The sequence below is a fragment of the Pan troglodytes genome, chromosome 14 (assembly GCF_028858775.2).
Source record: "Pan troglodytes isolate AG18354 chromosome 14, NHGRI_mPanTro3-v2.0_pri, whole genome shotgun sequence".
NCBI lineage: Eukaryota > Metazoa > Chordata > Mammalia > Primates > Hominidae > Pan > Pan troglodytes.
The window spans coordinates 118,731,164-118,754,117 of NC_072412.2; the positions used below are offsets into that span (position 1 = coordinate 118,731,164).

Genomic DNA, 22,954 nt, shown 5'->3' on the forward strand with positions numbered 1-22,954 from the left:
TGAAAAATAACTTTTCATATCTAGAAAAACCAGGTGAATTCATAAACTATTGAAACTAAGAAGTCCACAAGATCAACCCACAAAAAGTTATTAACATTCCTAGCAATAACAATACTATTTTAACAGCAACCTAAATACTAAAATAAATGTAACAAAAGTTTTGGACAAAATTATGAAACATGATAGAAGGTCATAAAAGAAGGCCTAAATGGGAGATTTTTATGGATGGGACAATTCAGTATCACCAAAGTGTTAACTCTCCCCCAAGTTAATCTGTGTATTTCATCAAAATTCCAACAGAATTCTTTGTGGAATTAGGAAGTTGATTGTAATAAACATAGAAGATAAAGGTCTGAGTATAGCCGTGGTGATTCGGGGAGCAGAGGCAGGAGGGGGAGGGCTCACCTACCAGGCATCTGGATAGATCATAAACCTGTCATCAGTCGTGACAAGGGGGAGAGAGGCTAAACCGGTCGAGCAGAATTCAGATTCCCAGGCAGGGATGTGTGCAGGGACCTGGCTTGTCCTGGGGCTGGTCAATCTTTGGCACGGAATGGCCTCTTCAGGAACGGGTGTTATTCGGACAGCTGCCTTTCCATGTGGATGATGGCATAAAAGTATAGCCCCCCCCAAACTTAAGATTAAAACATTATTATGAGGAAACAGAATATTCTTATTGCCTAGGGCAAGGATAGATTTCTTACAAAAGACAAGCTACACTTTAAGAGATGGACAAAAAGATAAGATGGACAATCTGAGCACATCCCATGGTGAATTTCTCTCCACACTAAGACCCCGGACAAGGGTGAAAAGCAGGACCAAGGCCCAGAGAAGAAAAATTCTGCTCAAAATCATAACTGTTCAACCTTGCATACATTCTCTCTCTTAAACTGAAAGTTAGCATCCTACAGCACTGGTGTGACACCCGGCAGGCCCGAGGGCTCAGCTGCCTCCAGCTGTGGCCCCAAGAAGGCAAAGCACCCGGGTGGGGTGGAGGGAGCAGCCCCGTGCTCTGCTGGCTGACAGTGGTGCCCAGGCCCAGCTCCCTTCTCTGCACAGACAGCAGAGTTCCGCTTAGCACAGGCTTTTCCTCGCCAGTGCACAACTGTCAGCCATTGGAACTGGCCTGCAAGACAGCTTGCTGTGGCGGCTTTGCAGGCACAGGGCACACAGGCATCCGTGCACGCAGCTCCTCTGTCCTCCCATGCCCCGCACCCTCCGTCACAAGGAAACGCTTGCTTCTAGGATTGCACCAAATAGGATTTGGAACCAATTGGTGCCCAAGCTCAAATCCTGTTAGCGGCTGCCTGTTTCCCTGGCATACATGCGTCCTGCCGAGATGCATTTGGCACCAGGTGGGATGTGCTCACCGGTTCCCAAAACGAGAACACATAGCAGTTTCCCTGGATGTTTGTTCAATACTATTCCCGGGACCTGCCCGTAGATTCCAATTCCTTATGGGTGTGGAAGAGCCTGGAAATTGCGTGTGTGTAGGTGTGTGGCATGTGTATAGGGGTGTGTTTATGTGGTGTGACTTTGGGGTATGAGTGTGGCATGTGTACGGTGTGTGTGTGTGTGGTGTGTGTATGGCGTGAGTTTGGGTTGTGCAAGCGTGGTGCTCATGTACGAGTGTGAGCATGGAGATTCTTTGGTAGGGAAGGAGTCAGGGTCTCCCTCTGTCGCCCAGGCTTGAGTGCAGTGGCGCAATCTCAGCTCATTGCAACCTCTGCCTCCCGGGTTCTCTGTCTCTGGGACCACAGGCATGAACCACCAAGCCCAGCTAATTTTTTTATTTTTTGTCTAGCTTTGGTCTTGCTATGTTGCCCAGGTTGGTCTGGAACTCCTTTCCTCAAGCGATCCTCAGTCCTCAGCCTCCCAAAGTGCTGGGATTACAGGCATGAGCCACCACCCAAGAGATTCTGATGTCACAGACATCTGACTCACACACTCCCTGGACAGCTCACGTATGCCCACCACCACAGTCAGGGATGGCTGCAGATGAACAAGGTGCTGACGTGGTTTCTGTAGCCCCCAAACAAGCAACTTGCCTTGAGATGACAACCAAAGTTTTCCTGTGTCCTCCACACTCAAGAGTGACTGTGAGGCGGAGGGGCCCAGCCCTTCTTGCAGGCGGGAATGAGTGGATGGGTGGATCAACAGAGGCTGCCACAGGAGAGAGGGAGGCCTGGCCTGGGAACAGAGCTGTGACCATGCCCTTCCCCAGGGTGGGGGCTGAAGGACCCTCCCATCCTAGTGACAGGGCCACAGCATGTCCAAGGAGGCCTCAGAGGAGGTCCCGGGAGTCCTGGGAGAGCCTGGTTAGCCTCCCTGAAGGGAGGAAGTGGGGTTTTGTGAGAGGGATGGTGTAGCAGCCCCCACACCTGCTGCTCCATGTGGCCAGGTCCAGCCCCAGGCAAGGTTCCAGGCACGCCCCTGGGACAGACGTGGGAGGGAGACCAGCAGGCAGGGCCCCCTCAGGGAGGTATGGAGCGGGTCCCCGGGGCCAGGTGGAGCCCCTCACACCTGTGTCCTCAAGGACCCACACCAGGACAATGGCCATAGGCGGGCACCTGCAGCCGCCCTGGCCAGCAGTGAAACGGGCAGAGAGCCCAGCCAGATAGCCCGGTTCCTGCCCCCTCCCGCCTGTCCGCACAGAGAGGGCTGCATGCAGGTGAGGGTCCATCACCTGAAGAGCTTCACCAGCCCCCAGGCCATGAGCCGCTGAATCTCTCAGGGGGTTTTGGCGCTTGAGGTTCCCCAGGTCATTCTGCTGCCCAGAGAGGGTTGAGGACCTCTGACCTGGAGCCCCAAAGGGGAAGGGTACCCCAAGACCAGCCAGCCATCTACTCTCAGGTGGGAAAGGGGTAGGGTTTAGATATGGCCCCCTCCCCTCCACGTCCTGAAATTACCTTGGGCTGTGCTGGCCGAGAGCCGCGGGGACCAGATTTGAGCTGGACGTGAGCTTTATTCCAGACCGAGCAGCTACTTTGTAAGCGATCTCCCTGGGATCGATATCATGGAGGGGCACAGATGGGCTTCAGCTGTGCTGAGTGGAAGAGAAAACATGCCCTGTCGGCCCCTCAGCAAGTGCTCTGCTCTCTGGACTGAGATGCAGGTCAGCAGCAAGCAGGGAGGCTTTGGGGGTGCTGGGGGCTGCTTTGAAAGGCACCCCTGAGCTAAGACTTGGCTGGTGGGAAGGAATCACCTCCCTCCCTCCAGCCGTAAAAAGAACTGGACATCAGCTTCCAAAGAAGTCATCAGCAATGCAACTGTTCACATGGAGGATACTCCCTGCTTGAGGGGTCAGACAGGCCTGCTGGGCAACCCAGGAGGCTTGGATGACCGTCTACCCCAGTGTTTTTGGGATGGAAAGTTCCACATTCTGAGAACCCTCAGTCCCTGGGCAACCTGGGGTGGTTAGTCACCACAGCTTGTGGCTTGGGCCCATGACAACAGGTAGAAATGACGTGGACTGCCGCCAGCCGGGCACAGTGGCTCACGCCTGTAATCCCAGCATTTTGGGAGGCTGAGGCATGTGGATCACTTGAGGTCAGGAGTTCGAAACCAGCCTGGTCAACACGGTGAAACCCCATCTCTGCTAAAAAAAAAAAAAAAAAAAAAAAATATATATATATATATATATATATATATATATATATATATATAAAAATTAGCCAGGCATGGTGACGTGCACCTGTGGTCCCAGCTACTCAGGAGGCTGAGGCACAAGAATCACTTGAACCCGGGAGGTGGAGGTTGCAGTGAGATTGCACCAGTGCACTCTCCAGCCTGGCAACAGAGCAAGACTCTGTCTCAAACAAACAAAACAAAACAAACAAAAAGACGTAAGATGTGGACCGCTGGAGAATGGGGGTGCTGCCTGCAGTCAAAACGGAGTGGGGGTGCCCAGCTCAGGGCCAGAATGATCCTATTCCCGGCACTTCTCAGTGAGGCTCTGTGGCTCACCTAAGAAACCAGCCTCCCTTGCAGGCAACGGCCTAGCTGGCCTGGTCTGGAGGCTCTCTTCAAATATTTACATCCACACCCAAGATACGCTCTTGAGATTTGACTCGCATGATTGCTATGGGACAAGTTTTCATCTGCAGTTTAAATCTGTTTCCCAACTTACATTCCTATATCCTAGGGGTTTGGAATTCTAGATCGTATTTGAAGTGTTGGTGCCACACACACCTTAACACCTGCACGCTGGCAACAAAACCGTCCGCTCTGCAGCACAGCTGGGGTCGCCTGACCTTTCTCCTGTCCCCCCTACTTGAGCTCAGTGGCTGGGCAGCAGGGGATGCATGGCCACTGGCCGGCCAGGTGCAGCTCTCAGCTGGGGTGTTCAGAGGACGCCTCTGTCCTCCCCTCCCCCATCCCTCTGTCACCCTTGGAGGCAGAGAACTTTGCCCGTCAGTCCCATGGGGAATGTCAACAGGCAGGGGCAGCACTGCAGAGATTTCATCATGGTCTCCCAGGCCCTCAGGCTCCTCTGCCTTCTGCTTGGGCTTCAGGGCTGCCTGGCTGCAGGTGCGTCCGGGGAGGTTTTCTCCATAAACTTGGTGGAAGGGCAGTGGGCAAATCCAGGAGCCAGCCCGGGCTTCCCAAACCCCGCCCTTGCTCCGGACACCCCCATCCACCAGGAGGGTTTTCTGGCGGCTCCTGTTCAATTTCTTTCCTCCTAGAAACCAGCATCCAGGCACAGGAGGGGAGGCCCTTCTTGGTGGCCCAGGCTTTGGCGGGATTATTTTTCAAAGAACTTTAGGAGTGGGTGGTGCTTTCCTGGCCCCCATGGGCCCCTGCCTGTGAGGTCGGACAAGCGCAGGGAGTCTGGGGCCTCTCAGAGTGCAGGAAGTGCGCACAGGGTGCTCCCAGGCTGGGGAGCACAGGTAGGGGACGGTGCGTGGGGGATGGCGCCTGGGGCATGGGGGATGGGGTGTGGGAAACGGCATGTGGGGCGTAGGGGATGGGGTGTGGAGGATCGGGGGTGGGGATGGCGTGTGGGGTGTGGGGGATGGGCCGTGGGGGGGTGGGGCCTGGGAAACAGCATGTGGGGGATGAGGGATGGGGCATGGGGTGTGGGGGTGAGGTGTGGAAAAGTGTGTGGGGTGTGGGGGATGGGACGTGGGAAACGGCATGTGGGGTGCAGGGGATGGGGCATGGAGGTGTGGGGGATGGGGCATGGAAAGGGCGTGTGGGGTGCAGGGGATGGGGCATGGAGGTGTGGGGGATGGGGTGTGTGGGGTGTCGGGGATGGGGCATGTGGGGTGTGGGTGATGGGGCATGGAAAGGGCGTGTGGGGTGCAGAGGATGGGGCATGGAGGTGTGGGGGATGGGGCGTGTGGAGTGGGGGATGGGGCATGGAAAGGGTGTGTGGGGTGTGGGGATGGGGTGAGGGGATGGCGTGGGGGGTGGGGCATGGGGATGGCAGGTGTGGCATGGGGATGGGGAGTGGGGGGTGGGGATGGCGAGTGGGGCTGGGGCCTGGGAATGGTGAGTGGGGCATGGGGATGGCGAGTAGGGGGTGTGGCGTGAGGATGGCTAGTGGGGCGTGGGGATGGCGTGTGGGGATGGCGAGTGGGGGTGGGCTGTGAGGGACAGTGCCTGGGATGTGGGGCTGCAGCCCTAGCTCACAGCATGGCCTTATGACCCCGGCCACCTTCCTGCCCCAGGCGGGGTCGCTGAGGCCTCAGGAGGAGAAAACACGGGACATGCCGTGGAAGCCGGGGCCTCACAGAGGTGAGCAGGGACTGCCATTGGTTTTGTCCCGGGGCCCAGTGGGGGCCAACATCACCTCCTTCGCCTCCCATGGCAAAGAGCCAGCCCGCGGGGTGGCTACCACAGTGCCCCCCAAGGAGGGTGTTCCCTGCTCGAGAGGAAGTGACCGCTCCAGCTTGGCCTTCCCTGGGACTGGGGTGCAGGCGATTTTATCTTCTTTGCTCCATTCTGTTCCTTCCAGATAATCGTGTGTTCTTCATCAGGTTTTCCTCAGTTCTTGAGAGGTTTTCTGATGCAAATCTGCTTTCATCCCAGGGCGGTCACCGGCTCTGCTCACACCAGCCTCCAAGGGTGTGGGTGTCCTAGAAGTGTGGGTGTCCCGGGGGCGTGGGTGTCCCGGGAGCGTGGGTGTCCCGGAAGTGTAGGTGTTCCGGAGGCGAGGGTATCCCAGAAGTGTGAGTGTCCCAGGGGCGTGGGTGTCCAGGGGGCGTGGGTGTCCCGGGGGTGTGGGTGTCCCGGGAGCGTCGGTGTCGGGGACTGCAGGGACATGGGCCTCCCCTCCCACTCCTGCCGCCCAGGGCACCTCCTGTGAGGACTCGGAGTCCATGAGTTCCCACCTCCTTGAGCCCGATTCTTTGGTGTCCCCGCCTGCATCCTCAGCCTCCTTCCGACGTGCATCCGACGCCCCCTAGTTCTCTAGGGGCGTCGACGTGTGAAACTGATTTTAAAGAAAACAGGCGGTGGCCTTTCTCTCGGCCCCACGTGGCCCAGTAGCGCTCACTTTCCGTCCCTTCTTCCGCGCTCAGTAACCAATTTAGGCCGCTCCTGCAGAACTCGGGCTCCTGCCCACCGGCCAACAGCGTCCACCTGAGGCCTCGTCCTCCCAGCAAAGGTCGTCCCTCCCGAACGCGCCTCCTGCGGCCTCTCCAGAGCCCCTCCCGCGCGTCCTCTCAGCCCCGCTCGCCTCCTCCCGGGGCCTCCCTCTCCCGCCTGCCCCTACGGCCCGTCTCCCCTCGCGGGCTGAGGCAGGTTCAGGCAGCGCGGCCGCCCCGGGGGGGGGTCACTCTTCACTCCACCACCGCGTGGTGTCCACAGCTCACAGCGCTCCCGGGTGACGGTCCCCTCAGCTGTAGGGCGTCCTGAAGAACGGCCTGCTCGGAGCTGAGCGCACGGGGTTGCCTCGCCCTGGGCGTCTTTGGCCCTCACCATGGGCAAAACGGGGGTCCTGTTTGCCTACAAGTAACCGTCGGGGTTACGGAGAGGCCAGGAGCTGCAGCGGGGGGCTCTGCTCTCAGGACCGGCCCCAGGAGGATCCGCGCGAGGTCTGGAGCTCTGAGGGGTCGCAGGGGACAGAGGGGCCCCAAGCGGAGGCGGGGAAGGCGGCAGAAGCCCAGGACCGCCAAGAGCTGGCGAGGAAGCCTGGGGCTCGCTGTCGGGGGAGCCGGGCAGGGGCCGCGCCTCGGACCAGGACGGAGGCCTGGGGAAGGCAGATCTGGCCGCCGGAGACGCGGGGCGGGTGGAGACGAGGGATTTGGATTTCCGCGGGCGGCTGTACGGGGCCAAGGCGGCGTTGGCGCGCGGTTCACGTGGGCCCCAGGGGGGTGCCCAGCACCCGGGCCGCGCCGCCTTCTCCTCGCCGGCATCAACCCCCAGCCTCACATTTACGCGGCGGCGCCCGCAGCCCCCTTCGGCCCAGCTTCCGCGCGTGCCCCTGAGCGCGCCCTCGGGATCAGCTCCTGGAAGCAGAGAGGCCAGGCCGGGAAGGATGGGCGACGGGGGTGACTGACCTGGGAGCACGGCAGGGAGGACACCCAGCCAGACCTGCGAGCAGCGCGGCTCCCCTCCTCCAGGACGGGCGGGAACCTGCGATGCCCCCGCTGCGTGGGCCGTGGGGCGGTCTCCGAGGCACTGGGCGGGGCAAGCGGTGAGCGTTTCACGGAACTCGCATTTCTCAGTCTTCATAACCCAGGAGGAAGCCCACGGCGTCCTGCATAGGCGCCGGCGCGCCAACGCGTTCCTGGAGGAGCTGCGGCCGGGCTCCCTGGAGAGGGAGTGCAAGGAGGAGCAGTGCTCCTTCGAGGAGGCCCGGGAGATCTTCAAGGACCTGGAGAGGACGGTGAGCCCAGCCTCGGGGCGCCCCGCGCCGCTGAGCCTGCAGGCGGCGGTGAACCAGGCCGTGTGGGGCCGCCTGCGTCTCTTTGGCTGTGGCTGTGAGCGGCGAACACGCAGCGGCGCCCGCACGGCGCTTCCTGCGGGGGTCGCTTTCCGCCTGGGGTGACTCCGCTTTCCTGGGCGATGCCCCTCCCTCCCCGTTTCCAGGGACGCCCCCCACGCCCAGGCACACGCTCTCCCTACGCGGCCACACCGCGCATGCCAGTTTTCACATCAGAAAATACGATTTGAAAAGCACACTTAGGGTGTCCCCCTTAACTTCCCAAGGGAGTCCCCCCAATCCCCTAAGGATCCGGGGCAGCCTGCGCATCACAGACGCGCGCGGCTCGCAGAAGGGACGTGCTGAGAAGCGGGCCCGGGGGAGCCGCTCGCGGCCCACAGCATGCCACCAGCGGCACCTCCTCAGGGCACATGTCGGGGAGAAACAACATTTAGGGACCTGGGACTTTCTCCACCTCACACTCACGGGTCACCTCACACTCAAAGATCACCTCAAAGAGGATACCTCACACAGGGCACACTTCACACTCACAGGCCACCTCACACTCACAGGACACCTCACAGAGGTCACCTCACACCCACAGGACACCTCACAGAGGTCACCTCACACTCACAGGACACCTCACAGAGGTCACCTCACACTCACAGGACACCTCACACTCACAGGACACCTCACAGAGGTCACCTCACACTCACAGGACACCTCACAGAGGTCACCTCACACAGGACACCTCACAGAGGTCACCTCACACTCACAGGACACCTCACAGAGGTCACCTCACACTCACAGGACACCTCACAGAGGTCACCTCACACTCACAGGACACCTCACAGAGGTCACCTCACACTCACAGGACACCTCACACCCACAGGACACCTCACAGAGGTCACCTCACACTCACAGGACACCTCACAGAGGTCACCTCACACAGGACACCTCACAGAGGTCACCTCACACTCACAGGACACCTCACAGAGGTCACCTCACACTCACAGGACACCTCACACTCACAGGACACCTCACAGAGGTCACCTCACACTCACAGGACACCTCACACTCACAGGACACCTCACAGAGGTCACCTCACACTCACAGGACACCTCACAGAGGTCACCTCACACTCACAGGACACCTCACAGAGGTCACCTCACACTCACAGGACACCTCACAGAGGTCACCTCACACTCACAGGACACCTCACACTCACAGGACACCTCACAGAGGTCACCTCACACTCACAGGACACCTCACAGAGGTCACCTCACACTCACAGGACACCTCACACTCACAGGACACCTCACAGAGGTCACCTCACACTCACAGGACACCTCACAGAGGTCACCTCACACTCACAGGACACCTCACACTCACAGGACACCTCACAGAGGTCACCTCACACTCACAGGACACCTCACAGAGGTCACCTCACACTCACAGGACACCTCACAGAGGTCACCTCACACTCACAGGACACCTCACACCCACAGGACACCTCACAGAGGTCACCTCACACTCACAGGACACCTCACAGAGGTCACCTCACACTCACAGGACACCTCACAGAGGTCACCTCACACTCACAGGACACCTCACACTCACAGGACACCTCACAGAGGTCACCTCACACTCACAGGACACCTCACAGAGGTCACCTCACACTCACAGGACACCTCACAGAGGTCACCTCACACTCACAGGACACCTCACACCCACAGGACACCTCACAGAGGTCACCTCACACTCACAGGACACCTCACAGAGGTCACCTCACACTCACAGGACACCTCACAGAGGTCACCTCACACTCACAGGACACCTCACACTCACAGGACACCTCACAGAGGTCACCTCACACTCACAGGACACCTCACAGAGGTCACCTCACACTCACAGGACACCTCACACTCACAGGACACCTCACAGAGGTCACCTCACACTCACAGGACACCTCACAGAGGTCACCTCACACTCACAGGACACCTCACAGAGGTCACCTCACACTCACAGGACACCTCACAGAGGTCACCTCACACAGGACACCTCACAGAGGTCACCTCACACTCACAGGACACCTCACAGAGGTCACCTCACACTCACAGGACACCTCACACTCACAGGACACCTCACAGAGGTCACCTCACACTCACAGGACACCTCACAGAGGTCACCTCACACTCACAGGACACCTCACACTCACAGGACACCTCACAGAGGTCACCTCACACTCACAGGACACCTCACAGAGGTCACCTCACACTCACAGGACACCTCACAGAGGTCACCTCACACTCACAGGACACCTCACACCCACAGGACACCTCACAGAGGTCACCTCACACTCACAGGACACCTCACAGAGGTCACCTCACACTCACAGGACACCTCACAGAGGTCACCTCACACTCACAGGACACCTCACACTCACAGGACACCTCACAGAGGTCACCTCACACTCACAGGACACCTCACAGAGGTCACCTCACACTCACAGGACACCTCACAGAGGACACCTCACACTCACAGGACACCTCACAGAGGTCACCTCACACTCACAGGACACCTCACAGAGGTCACCTCACACAGGACACCTCACACCCACAGGACACCTCACAGAGGTCACCTCACACTCACAGGACACCTCACAGAGGTCACCTCACACTCACAGGACACCTCACACTCACAGGACACCTCACAGAGGTCACCTCACACTCACAGGACACCTCACAGAGGTCACCTCACACTCACAGGACACCTCACAGAGGTCACCTCACACAGGACACCTCACACCCACAGGACACCTCACAGAGGTCACCTCACACTCACAGGACACCTCACAGAGGTCACCTCACACTCACAGGACACCTCACACTCACAGGACACCTCACAGAGGTCACCTCACACTCACAGGACACCTCACAGAGGTCACCTCACACTCACAGGACACCTCACAGAGGTCACCTCACACTCACAGGACACCTCACACCCACAGGACACCTCACAGAGGTCACCTCACACTCACAGGACACCTCACAGAGGTCACCTCACACTCACAGGACACCTCACACTCACAGGACACCTCACAGAGGTCACCTCACACTCACAGGACACCTCACAGAGGTCACCTCACACTCACAGGACACCTCACAGAGGTCACCTCACACTCACAGGACACCTCACAGAGGTCACCTCACACTCACAGGACACCTCACACTCACAGGACACCTCACAGAGGTCACCTCACACTCACGGGACACCTCACAGAGGTCACCTCACACTCACAGGACACCTCACAGAGGTCACCTCACACTCACAGGACACCTCACACCCACAGGACACCTCACAGAGGTCACCTCACACTCACAGGACACCTCACAGAGGTCACCTCACACTCACAGGACACCTCACACTCACAGGACACCTCACAGAGGTCACCTCACACAGGACACCTCACAGAGGTCACCTCACACTCACAGGACACCTCACAGAGGTCACCTCACACAGGACACCTCACAGAGGTCACCTCACACTCACAGGACACCTCACAGAGGTCACCTCACAGAGGTCACCTCACACCCACAGGACACCTCACAGAGGTCACCTCACACTCACAGGACACCTCACAGAGGTCACCTCACACTCACAGGACACCTCACACTCACAGGACACCTCACAGAGGTCACCTCACACTCACAGGACACCTCACAGAGGTCACCTCACACTCACAGGACACCTCACAGAGGTCACCTCACACTCACAGGACACCTCACACCCACAGGACACCTCACAGAGGTCACCTCACACTCACAGGACACCTCACAGAGGTCACCTCACACTCACAGGACACCTCACACTCACAGGACACCTCACAGAGGTCACCTCACACTCACAGGACACCTCACAGAGGTCACCTCACACTCACAGGACACCTCACAGAGGTCACCTCACACTCACAGGACACCTCACAGAAGTCACCTCACACTCACAGGACACCTCACACCCACAGGACACCTCACAGAGGTCACCTCACACTCACAGGACACCTCACAGAGGTCACCTCACACAGGACACCTCACAGAGGTCACCTCACACTCACAGGACACCTCACAGAGGTCACCTCACACTCACAGGACACCTCACAGAGGTCACCTCACACAGGACACCTCACACCCACAGGACACCTCACAGAGGTCACCTCACACTCACAGGACACCTCACAGAGGTCACCTCACACTCACAGGACACCTCACACTCACAGGACACCTCACAGAGGTCACCTCACACTCACAGGACACCTCACAGAGGTCACCTCACACTCACAGGACACCTCACAGAGGTCACCTCACACAGGACACCTCACAGAGGTCACCTCACACTCACAGGACACCTCACAGAGGTCACCTCACACTCACAGGACACCTCACACTCACAGGACACCTCACAGAGGTCACCTCACACTCACAGGACACCTCACAGAGGTCACCTCACACTCACAGGACACCTCACAGAGGTCACCTCACACTCACAGGACACCTCACAGAGGTCACCTCACACTCACAGGACACCTCACAGAGGTCACCTCACAGAGGTCACCTCACACCCACAGGACACCTCACAGAGGTCACCTCACACTCACAGGACACCTCACAGAGGTCACCTCACACTCACAGGACACCTCACACTCACAGGACACCTCACAGAGGTCACCTCACACTCACAGGACACCTCACAGAGGTCACCTCACACTCACAGGACACCTCACAGAGGTCACCTCACACTCACAGGACACCTCACACCCACAGGACACCTCACAGAGGTCACCTCACACTCACAGGACACCTCACAGAGGTCACCTCACACTCACAGGACACCTCACACTCACAGGACACCTCACAGAGGTCACCTCACACTCACAGGACACCTCACAGAGGTCACCTCACACTCACAGGACACCTCACAGAGGTCACCTCACACTCACAGGACACCTCACAGAGGTCACCTCACACTCACAGGACACCTCACACCCACAGGACACCTCACAGAGGTCACCTCACACTCACAGGACACCTCACAGAGGTCACCTCACACAGGACACCTCACAGAGGTCACCTCACACTCACAGGACACCTCACAGAGGTCACCTCACACTCACAGGACACCTCACAGAGGTCACCTCACACAGGACACCTCACACCCACAGGACACCTCACAGAGGTCACCTCACACTCACAGGACACCTCACAGAGGTCACCTCACACTCACAGGACACCTCACAGAGGTCACCTCACACAGGACACCTCACACCCACAGGACACCTCACAGAGGTCACCTCACACTCACAGGACACCTCACAGAGGTCACCTCACACTCACAGGACACCTCACACTCACAGGACACCTCACAGAGGTCACCTCACACTCACAGGACACCTCACAGAGGTCACCTCACACTCACAGGACACCTCACACTCACAGGACACCTCACAGAGGTCACCTCACACTCACAGGACACCTCACAGAGGTCACCTCACACTCACAGGACACCTCACAGAGGTCACCTCACACAGGACACCTCACAGAGGTCACCTCACACTCACAGGACACCTCACAGAGGTCACCTCACACTCACAGGACACCTCACAGAGGTCACCTCACACTCACAGGACACCTCACAGAGGTCACCTCACACTCACAGGACACCTCACAGAGGTCACCTCACACTCACAGGACACCTCACAGAGGTCACCTCACACAGGACACCTCACAGAGGTCACCTCACACTCACAGGACACCTCACAGAGGTCACCTCACACTCACAGGACACCTCACAGAGGTCACCTCACACTCACAGGACACCTCACAGAGGTCACCTCACACAGGACACCTCACAGAGGTCACCTCACACTCACAGGACACCTCACAGAGGTCACCTCACACTCACAGGACACCTCACACTCACAGGACACCTCACAGAGGTCACCTCACACTCACAGGACACCTCACAGAGGTCACCTCACACTCACAGCACACCTCACAGAGGTCACCTCACACAGGACACCTCACACAGGGCACACTTCACTCCCACAGGTCACCATACCTCATACAGATCACCTCATACTCACAGATCACTTCATTCTCACAGGATGCCTCACACTCACAGAACCACATCTCATATGCACAAGACACCTCACACTCAGGACACCTCATGCTCAAGGAAGCCTCACACTCACAGGAGGTCCAGCTGTCTGAGGCAAAGGCTAACATGACCCTTTCCAGACAAATTGAGGACGGTCGTGCCTAGCATCTTTATACACCTAGTTTTGAAAGCATTTCTCATCTGTTGTATTCTCACAGCACCCCGTGAGTTTAAGTTCAGGTGGCCAACAGTTTCTTCAGCAATCACTTTTTTCCGTGGAGTGCTTTTGCTGTTTGTGGAATATTTTGCATCTGCTACTGCACCCTCTCCCCGTATGTGTGGCCACCCTGTCAGAGGTGGAACTGTGGCTCAGAGCCTGTGTACCTCGTCCCAGGTCCACAGCTCAGCGACAGAAGAGTCAGGGTTGAACCTCGGGTGTTCTGACTTGGGAGCAGGAAATGTGTGGTCACCCATAGTTCCAGATGTCCTGGGGAGGGGCCAAGATTAGAAGAAACCTACCTCAGCTCCAGAGGAAAGTCTGGCTTCCTGAGCCCACCCCGCCAGACCCAGGTCCAAGTCCCCCAACCCCAGTTCATGGTGTGTCCAGTGCTTACCGTTGGGTGCTCTGGTGAAGGTGCATCTCACGAGGCTTCCTCTCTTGTTCCCTCAGAAGCTGTTCTGGATTTCTTACAGTGGTGAGTGGATGATCACCACCAGTCCTGCCTGCAACCCTTCTCCTCAGCGAACTGACACCAGCCCACTCCACAGATGGGGACCAGTGTGCCTCAAGTCCATGCCAGAATGGGGGCTCCTGCAAGGACCAGCTCCAGTCCTATATCTGCTTCTGCCTCCCTGCCTTCGAGGGCCGGAACTGTGAGACGTGTAAGGCCCCACTTTGGGTCGCATATTTGCAGAGGGCCCTGGGGAGCTGGTGGAGGTGGCCTGGCCAACCGGGCTGCAGGGTGCACAACCTGGTGGGGTGTGTGGACCGGGCATTCAGGGCTCAGCCCCAGTTGGAAATTGGTCTAGGTGACCTTGAAATCCCTTCCAGTCTGAGGTCTTTGACAGGGACCCAAGGTTCTAATTCTCAGACTCAGTGGCCCCTTGGGCTCCCGGCCCTGGGCAATTCTCAGCCCTCGAGATGGCCCAGCTGAGAGTCCCTGTGTCCCTGTCCCACTTCCACATCCCACCACGCAGGACCGCTTGGTAAACTTCCCCTTCTCTACTTTCCATTACAAAGGTTTGAGGGTTGTTTTTTTTTGTTTGTTTGTTTTTACCATCTGAATATTAAATTATCACAAAGTTTGAGGCCCCCAACCTCCCTTGGGTTCAGTAATTCACTAGAAGGACTCATAGAACCCACTGAAGTGGATACACTCACAGGTACCGTTTATTACAGCAAAGGATGCAGGCTTAAGTCTGCAGAGGGACCAGGCACAAGCTTCCCCTTGTCCTCTCCCTGTGGGGTCATGTGGACAGTCCTTAATTCTCCCAGAATGACGTGTGACGAGACGTGGGAAGTACTGCCAACTTGGGAAGCTCTACGAGCCCCGGTGTCCAGAGGTTTTATCAGGGCTCAATCACATAGACCCAGCTGACCACCCACATGGCTGACCTCAGTCTCAGCCCCTCCAGAGGCTATGCCGATAGTGCGGCCCAAGGCCCCGCCATACATCACATTGTCAGCTAGACCATCCAGCATGGCTCAAGGCCCAGGTAAACACCAACATTCCCTCAGGCAAGACCTTCCAAGGGCTTAGTGGTCATTTCCCAGGAGCCAAGGCAAAGGCTACCCTTTCTCTGGCACAGCAGCTCATCCTTGACCGCCCAAGACCACATTCTTACACTGAACGAGCTCTCCTGTGCAGCAGCCACTTTCTTCTCTAAGCAGAAGAGAGCCCAGCAAGCTGGAGGAGGCTGAAGAGAGAGGCTTCCTGCTGGTCATCTGGGTCCAGAACGCCTGGAGATCTCTGCTCAGCCCTGGTGCCCAGCAGCCCTGGTGTGCATCCTGCAGGGCAGGCCTTCCCGCCGGAGTCCTGGACTTGCTCAGGGCCACTCCCCTTGCCCATGTCAACCAAAGTCGGGCTGCCGGTTCTGCTTCTTCTGTCTGAGCCCATGACCAGTGCTGGGACTAACTGTCCCCAGGCGGGCTCACGGTGGTACGAGGCCAGCTTGGAGAACTGTCTCAGCTCTCTGGTCCTCTCGTCAGTTGGGTCTCTGATTGGAAAGTCCCTTGGACACTTTTACCATCCCCATGGGACTTTCACTTTCCCCCAGGCTCCCATCAGCTGCTCGGAAGAGTGGTCACCCTGGAGGCCACTGCCCACCAGCCAGGCACCCCCCAAATGCAACCGCAGCCAGCACTGCCACCCACTGGCAAGGCTGTTCAGACATGTGGCTCCTCTGATCCACGCCTTGTCGTTTGGATCAGTCCACGGAGCAGGTGGTGCCAAGCTCAGGCTCTGTCACCCACAGCTCAGTGCCACCTTCCAGGCAGAACACCACTGCTGACCCAGGGCATGGCCACCCCGGGGGCTGGCTCTCGCTGACCCCCAGAAGCCCCTCTCAGGGTGTCCCCTTCCTGTCCCCAGACAAGGATGACCAGCTGATCTGCGTGAACGAGAACGGCGGCTGTGAGCAGTACTGCAGTGACCACACGGGCACCAAGCGCTCCTGTCGGTGCCACGAGGGGTACTCTCTGCTGGCAGACGGGGTGTCCTGCACACCCACAGGTGACCAGGCTTCATGTCCCAGTCCCAGATGACACCATTCCCTGTCCCACTACGGATTATCTTACTGGACAAAAGACGGGTGGGAGTGGCTTCACATCTACTGAGCACTAGCTATGCACTGACCAATTGTGAGGCGGGATCTGGGCACCAAGGGTGGCACAGGCCAGAGCGACAGTGACTAGGATGGGCACCCTGGGGGCAATCCCTGAATGGCCTCAGGCCCCCTGCCAATTCTAGGCAGACCAGGGGAGCCAAGCAAGGCACTATCTCACGTCCAACTCCCACTCGCAGGACCTCTGCCAGGGTTCATGAATCTACTTCGGCACAGCCAATGTCTGTACTGACTGCTGCCCACTCTGCATTCCAAAACTCGTAAAGGCTCCTGGGAAAATGGGATGTTTCTCCAAACCAGCCTGGAACGGATGGGCTGCACTTCCAAAAGCAGGGACACCCCACACCCACTGTGTCTCAAAGAGGTGGACGTGCCCACCCTGGCCACACAGCCTGGGACTCAGCCTGCCACCTCCTCGGGTTTTCTTTCTGGCCCAAGACCTTGACTGAAGCCGATCAAAACTAAGCATGGGATCAAAACAACACAGTTGTTTGTGACATTGATTCATCTTTAGGTAGAATTTCATTCACCTTTTACTAAAGTCAAGCAACACATCTTCTCCCTGAAAAGTGAGCAGAGGGCGGTTTTAAGACGTAAGCCCTCTGTTTCCTCCAAAACCAGCCCTGACCATTGTCTCCTCAGCCAGCCACTTCTTCAAGGGCCTCTCATGGCCGGGCCCCACCAGTCAGGCCCAGCCGAGGCCCTGCCTTCCACCACCCCTGGGCCCTGGAAGCTCCTGCTCCTGGGGCCTCCCATAGCCTCGGCCTCAGGGCCTCTCAGAGGATGGGTGTTTCTGAATCTTTCCTAGTGGCACGTTCATCCCTCACAAATCTCTGCATCTTTCTGACTTTTGTTTTACACAGTTGAATATCCATGTGGAAAAATACCTATTCTAGAAAAAAGAAATGCCAGCAAACCCCAAGGCCGAATTGTGGGGGGCAAGGTGTGCCCCAAAGGGGAGTGTCCATGGCAGGTAAGGCTTCCCCTGGCTTCAGGATTCCAAGCCCTGAGGGTCTTGGAGCCTTTTGAATGTGAACAACAGCTCTGGAAGGGAAAATGGGCAGGTCAGCCCCAAGCCCACCAGGCTCCAAGTCAGCACACCTAGCTCCTCCAGCTCGCGGCACCCCCATGCTTATAGTGGGGCAAGGAAGGAGAAAAGAAAACGACACTCACTGAGGGTCTACCCTGTGCAGAGAACCCTGCGAGATGCCCCATCCGAGTTGTCACGTCATCCTCACGGTTACTCTTTGAGGTGGGATCTTTGCCTGATCTTTGCAAAATCAGGAGCATTGGATCAAAGCTATGTGAAGATTCTGTGAGGTGAACAGTGAAATCTCACAGCGACATTTGTATTCTTGGGCCGTGCCCAAGAGCACGTCTCGGCTAGAGAGGGGCACAGCCTCCCAGAGCCAGGTCTGAGCAGCTTTGCCCGGGAGGAATCTGCAAAGACCCCAGGATTTCAGAAAGAAATTGTGCAATGCCAGAGGTCCCTTGGCATGCCCGGGAGGGCGAGTCATCAGAGAAACAATGACAGCAATGTGACTTCCACACCTCCTGTCCCCCCGCCCAGGTCCTGTTGTTGGTGAATGGAGCTCAGTTGTGTGGGGGGACCCTGATCAACACCATCTGGGTGGTCTCCGCGGCCCACTGTTTCGACAAAATCAAGAACTGGAGGAACCTGATCGCGGTGCTGGGTGGGTACCACTCTCCCCTGTCCAACCGCGGTGCTGGGTGGGTGCCACTCTCCCCTGTCCGACCGCGGTGCTGGGTGGGTGCCACTCTCCCCTGTCCGACCGCAGCTCTCAAGTGTCTCAGGGGCCGTGGCTCTGGGCTTCGTGCTGTCACTTCCACAGACAGACATCCCCAAAAGGGGAGTGACCATGCTGGGCACAACTGCTGTGGCCACCGTGCTCTCAGCCACTTTCCCATGCCCAAATAAAACGATAAAAGACTGGGGGGTTCTGCCCATCCTGCCTCACTTGACCAAGAGCCCAGAAGAGGATGCGACGCCCAGGGCCTCATGGGACCACCGGCTGGCAGGGGTTCTGCTCACTGGGTTTATGGGTGAGACGAGCACTCCCAGGAGGGCCACTGGGCCGGGAAGAACTGTGGAGAATCGGGGCACGCCCTGTCCTCCCAGCTGCCAGGGCACAGCATCCCTTCCCCACCTCAACACCCAGACCCCAGATTCACCAGTTCACTTATCCCCACACGAGCCACAGGCTGCCACCTGGGGCAGGCTGGCCCCACCTTGGGGTTAGATGCAGGCCCCCTTGCCCCAGAAGGAGACTGCAGCCCCTGCAGACCTAGAAATGGCCACAGCCCATCCCCATGCACCAGGGGGCGAGGTGGCAGGTGGTGGAAAGGGCCTGAGGGGGGCTTCTTCCTTCCAGGCGAGCACGACCTCAGCGAGCACGACGGGGACGAGCAGAGCCGGCGGGTGGCGCAGGTCATCATCCCCAGCACGTACATCCCGGGCACCACCAACCACGACATCGCGCTGCTCCGCCTGCACCAGCCCGTGGTCCTCACTGACCACGTGGTGCCCCTCTGCCTGCCCGAACGGGCATTCTCCGAGAGGACGCTGGCCTTCGTGCGCTTCTCATTGGTCAGCGGCTGGGGTCAGCTGCTGGACCGTGGCGCCACGGCCCTGGAGCTCATGGTCCTCAATGTGCCCCGGCTGATGACCCAGGACTGCCTGCAGCAGTCACGGAAGGTGGGAGACTCCCCAAATATCACGGAGTACATGTTCTGTGCCGGCTACTCGGATGGCAGCAAGGACTCCTGCAAGGGGGACAGTGGAGGCCCACATGCCACCCACTACCGGGGCACGTGGTACCTGACAGGCATCGTCAGCTGGGGCCAGGGCTGCGCATCCGTGGGCCACTTTGGGGTGTACACCAGGGTCTCCCAGTACATCGAGTGGCTGCAAAAGCTCATGCGCTCAGAGCCACGCCCAGGAGTCCTCCTGCGAGCCCCATTTCCCTAGCCCAGCAGCCCTGGCCTGTGGAGAGAAAGCCAAGGCTGCGTAGAACTGTCCTGGCACCAAATCCCATATATTCTTCTGCAGTTCATGGGGTAGAGGAGGGCATGGGAGGGAGGGAGAGGTGGGGAGGGAGACAGAGACAGAAACAGAGAGAGAGACAAAGAGACAGAGAGAGACTGAGGGAGAGACTCTGAGGACATGGAGAGAGACTCAAAGAGACTCCAAGATTCAAAGAGACTAATAGAGACACAGAGATGGAATAGAAAAGATGAGAGGCAGAGGCAGACAGGCGCTGGACAGAGGGGCAGGGGAGTGCCAAGGTTGTCCTGGAGGCAGACAGCCCAGCTGAGCCTCCTTACCTCCCTTCAGCCAAGCCCACCTGCACGTGATCTGCTGGCCTCAGGCTGCTGCTCTGCCTTCATTGCTGGAGACAGTAGAGGCATGAACACACATGGATGCACACACACACACGCCAATGCACACACACAGAGATATGCACACACATGGATGCACACACAGATGGTCACACAGAGATACGCAAACACACCGATGCACACGCACATAGAGATATGCACACACAGATGCACACACAGATATACACATGGATGCACGCACACGCCAATGCACGCACACATCAGTGCACACGGATGCACAGAGATATGCACACACCGATGTGCGCACACACACAGATATGCACACACATGGATGAGCACACACACACCAATGCGCACACACACCGATGTACACACACAGATGCACACACACCGATGCTGACTCCATGTGTGCTGTCCTCTGAAGGCAATTGTTTAGCTCTCACTTTTCTGGTTCTTATCCATTATCATCCTCACTTCAGACAATTCAGAAGCATCACCATGCATGGTGGCGAATGCCCCCAAACTCTCCCCCAAATGTATTTCTCCCTTCGCTGGGTGCCGGGCTGCACAGACTATTCCCCACCTGCTTCCCAGCTTCACAATAAACAGCTGCGTCTCCTCCGCACACCTGTGGTGCCTGCCACCCACTGGGTTGCCCATGATTCATTTTTGGAGCCCCCGGTGCTCATCCTCTGAGATGCTCTTTTCTTTCACAATTTTCAACATCACTGAAATGAACCCTCACATGGAAGCTATTTTTTAAAAACAAAAGCTGTTTGATAGATGTTTGAGGCTGTAGCTCCCAGGATCCTGTGGAATTGGATGTTCTCTCCCTGCCACAGCCCTTGTCAATGATATTTCACAGAGACCCTGGGAGCACCTGCTCAAGAGTCAGGGACACACACATCACTAAATGCAAGTTCCCAGGCCCTGGCTGCAGTGGGAGGACCTGGCAAGCTGCACTCTTGCTGAGTCCCCAGGGTGGTGGAAGAAGAATGAGAAACACATGAACAGAGAAATGGGGAGCTGACAGACAGTGCCCCCACTCAGACTCCGGCAAGCACGGCTCAGAGAGTGGACTCAATGCCATCCCTGCAGGGCCGTCCTGGGCACCACTGGCACTCACAGCAGCAAGGTGGGCACCAGTGGCACAGCAGCAAGGCAGGCACCAGCAACCCACCTTGGGGGCACTCAGGCATCATCTACTTCAGAGCAGACAGGGTCTGTGAACTACAGCCGTGGGCTGCTTCCAAGGCACCCTGCTCTTGTAAATAAAGTTTTATGGGAACACACCCATATTAGTGTCCATGGAGTGGCCATGGCAGAGACGTCCAGCCGGACAGACCAGCTGACCCGCCAAGCCCAGCATGGTTAGTGTCAGGACCTCTGCCGAAGATGCTTGCTGACCCTGGCCAGACCCCGGTTCCTAATGCCCCCTAAACGGGACGGGAGCCAGGGGCGGGCCCTGATCCAGGTCAGAGCTGGCTCTGCTTTCTCTTTTGTCCGAGTGACCGTGCCTCAGTTTCCTCATCTGTAAAACAGGAGCCCACCGTGATGCTTATGGTGGGATGAGATCAGCATGGATGGAACCATGCCATCGTCATCGACAGCAAAGCCACTCTGCAGACAGATGCTTCAGTGAATTGGTAGAAAATTCTGCAACCAGAATGCCCGGGGCTCCTGAGGGCCTAAGCCCAGCCCAGGGCTCTGGAAGCCGCTCTGACTTCTTGGGAGTGGAAGTTGGCAGGACTCTTCCTGGGAAGAAGCGGAGGGTGGGGATGAGAGGACAGTTCAGGAGCCCACCCAGACCCACAGGAGGAAACTAGGGGAGTCATGCGGGGTCCTGGTGGAGCGCCAGCCTCCCTTCCTGCCAATGGGAAATGCAGGTGCCCACCTCATGGTGCTGCCGGAGGAGGGGGCCCGGGACTCCCCAGAGGCTTCGCTGAAGGGCCTGGGCGCCCCCGAAGGCTACATGTTTCATATGGGACGTGCCACCTGCCACGGCTCAGCTCCAGCGTTCTGTGAGTGGCGAGATAGAATACGGGGAGGCCACTGGCCATGGGCCTGGGACAGGGTGGGATGAGGCGGCAGGCTTGGGCCACCAAAGCCAGCATCACCACCCAGCATTGATGACAAAGACTGCGTGTCTGCCATGAGCATCCTGCTGTTGGTGCACACACCGCATTGGTCTCTCCATACGAACATGCCTAGAGGCGATGTCAGAGGGTGGAGACCAGGAGAGGCAGGAGTCAGACATCTGGTGCCACCAGGAAGGCCCCTCTCAGAGGACCAGGCTGTTCGTGGTGCCCGCCATGGGAGGCCAGCCTGGCGTTGGCATCCAGCATCATCAGTTTGTGCAGTCAGGTGGGGCTCAGTGAGTGCCTCCTGTGTGCCAGGCACAATGACGCACAATGTGTGCACACCAGGCTCATGTGCAGGTGGCTGCGAGACAGGGCGGCCCATCAAGGCAGACGCACCATGAGGCAGTGGCCAGTGCTGTGGGTTTTAGGGGCACTGCTCCCCGGCCACTACGGCATAGCAGGCAGTGATCGCCACACTGGCCAAGGTTTAGACCATTTATTCCAGAGACCCCAGAGGCAAAAAGCCCGGCTGCACCTCCCAGTGACTCCCACAGCCATTGAGCAGAGACGCTCAGGACCTTGTGATGGGAGGTTTCTGCGCTGGAGAACGAGCCCAGAAGCCCTCTCAGCCTCGGAACAGTGTGGC

The 22,954-nt window shown here is 57.9% G+C and overlaps 1 protein-coding gene across 4 annotated transcripts; it reads left to right on the forward strand.

Moving 5' to 3' along the window:
* The first annotated feature begins 3,705 nt into the window (after positions 1-3,705).
* On the forward strand, positions 3,706-20,852 carry F7 (coagulation factor VII). Of its 4 annotated transcripts, XM_054665611.2 has the most exons (9): positions 3,706-4,527; positions 5,653-5,739; positions 7,674-7,834; positions 14,694-14,718; positions 14,792-14,905; positions 16,615-16,755; positions 17,731-17,840; positions 18,438-18,561; positions 19,261-20,852. In XM_054665611.2, the coding sequence occupies exons 1-9, from the start codon at positions 4,305-4,307 to the stop codon at positions 19,854-19,856; spliced, it is 1,581 nt and encodes a 526-aa protein (XP_054521586.1). In that variant the 5' UTR covers positions 3,706-4,304; the 3' UTR covers positions 19,857-20,852. The 4 variants fall into 4 exon arrangements, with proteins under 4 accessions (XP_054521586.1, XP_063648435.1, XP_054521584.1 ...); XM_063792365.1 differs by lacking the exon at positions 5,653-5,739 and having other exon boundaries at positions 3,706-4,530; positions 7,569-7,834; XM_054665609.2 differs by lacking the exon at positions 5,653-5,739 and having other exon boundaries at positions 3,707-4,530.
* Positions 20,853-22,954: the final 2,102 nt, after the last annotated feature.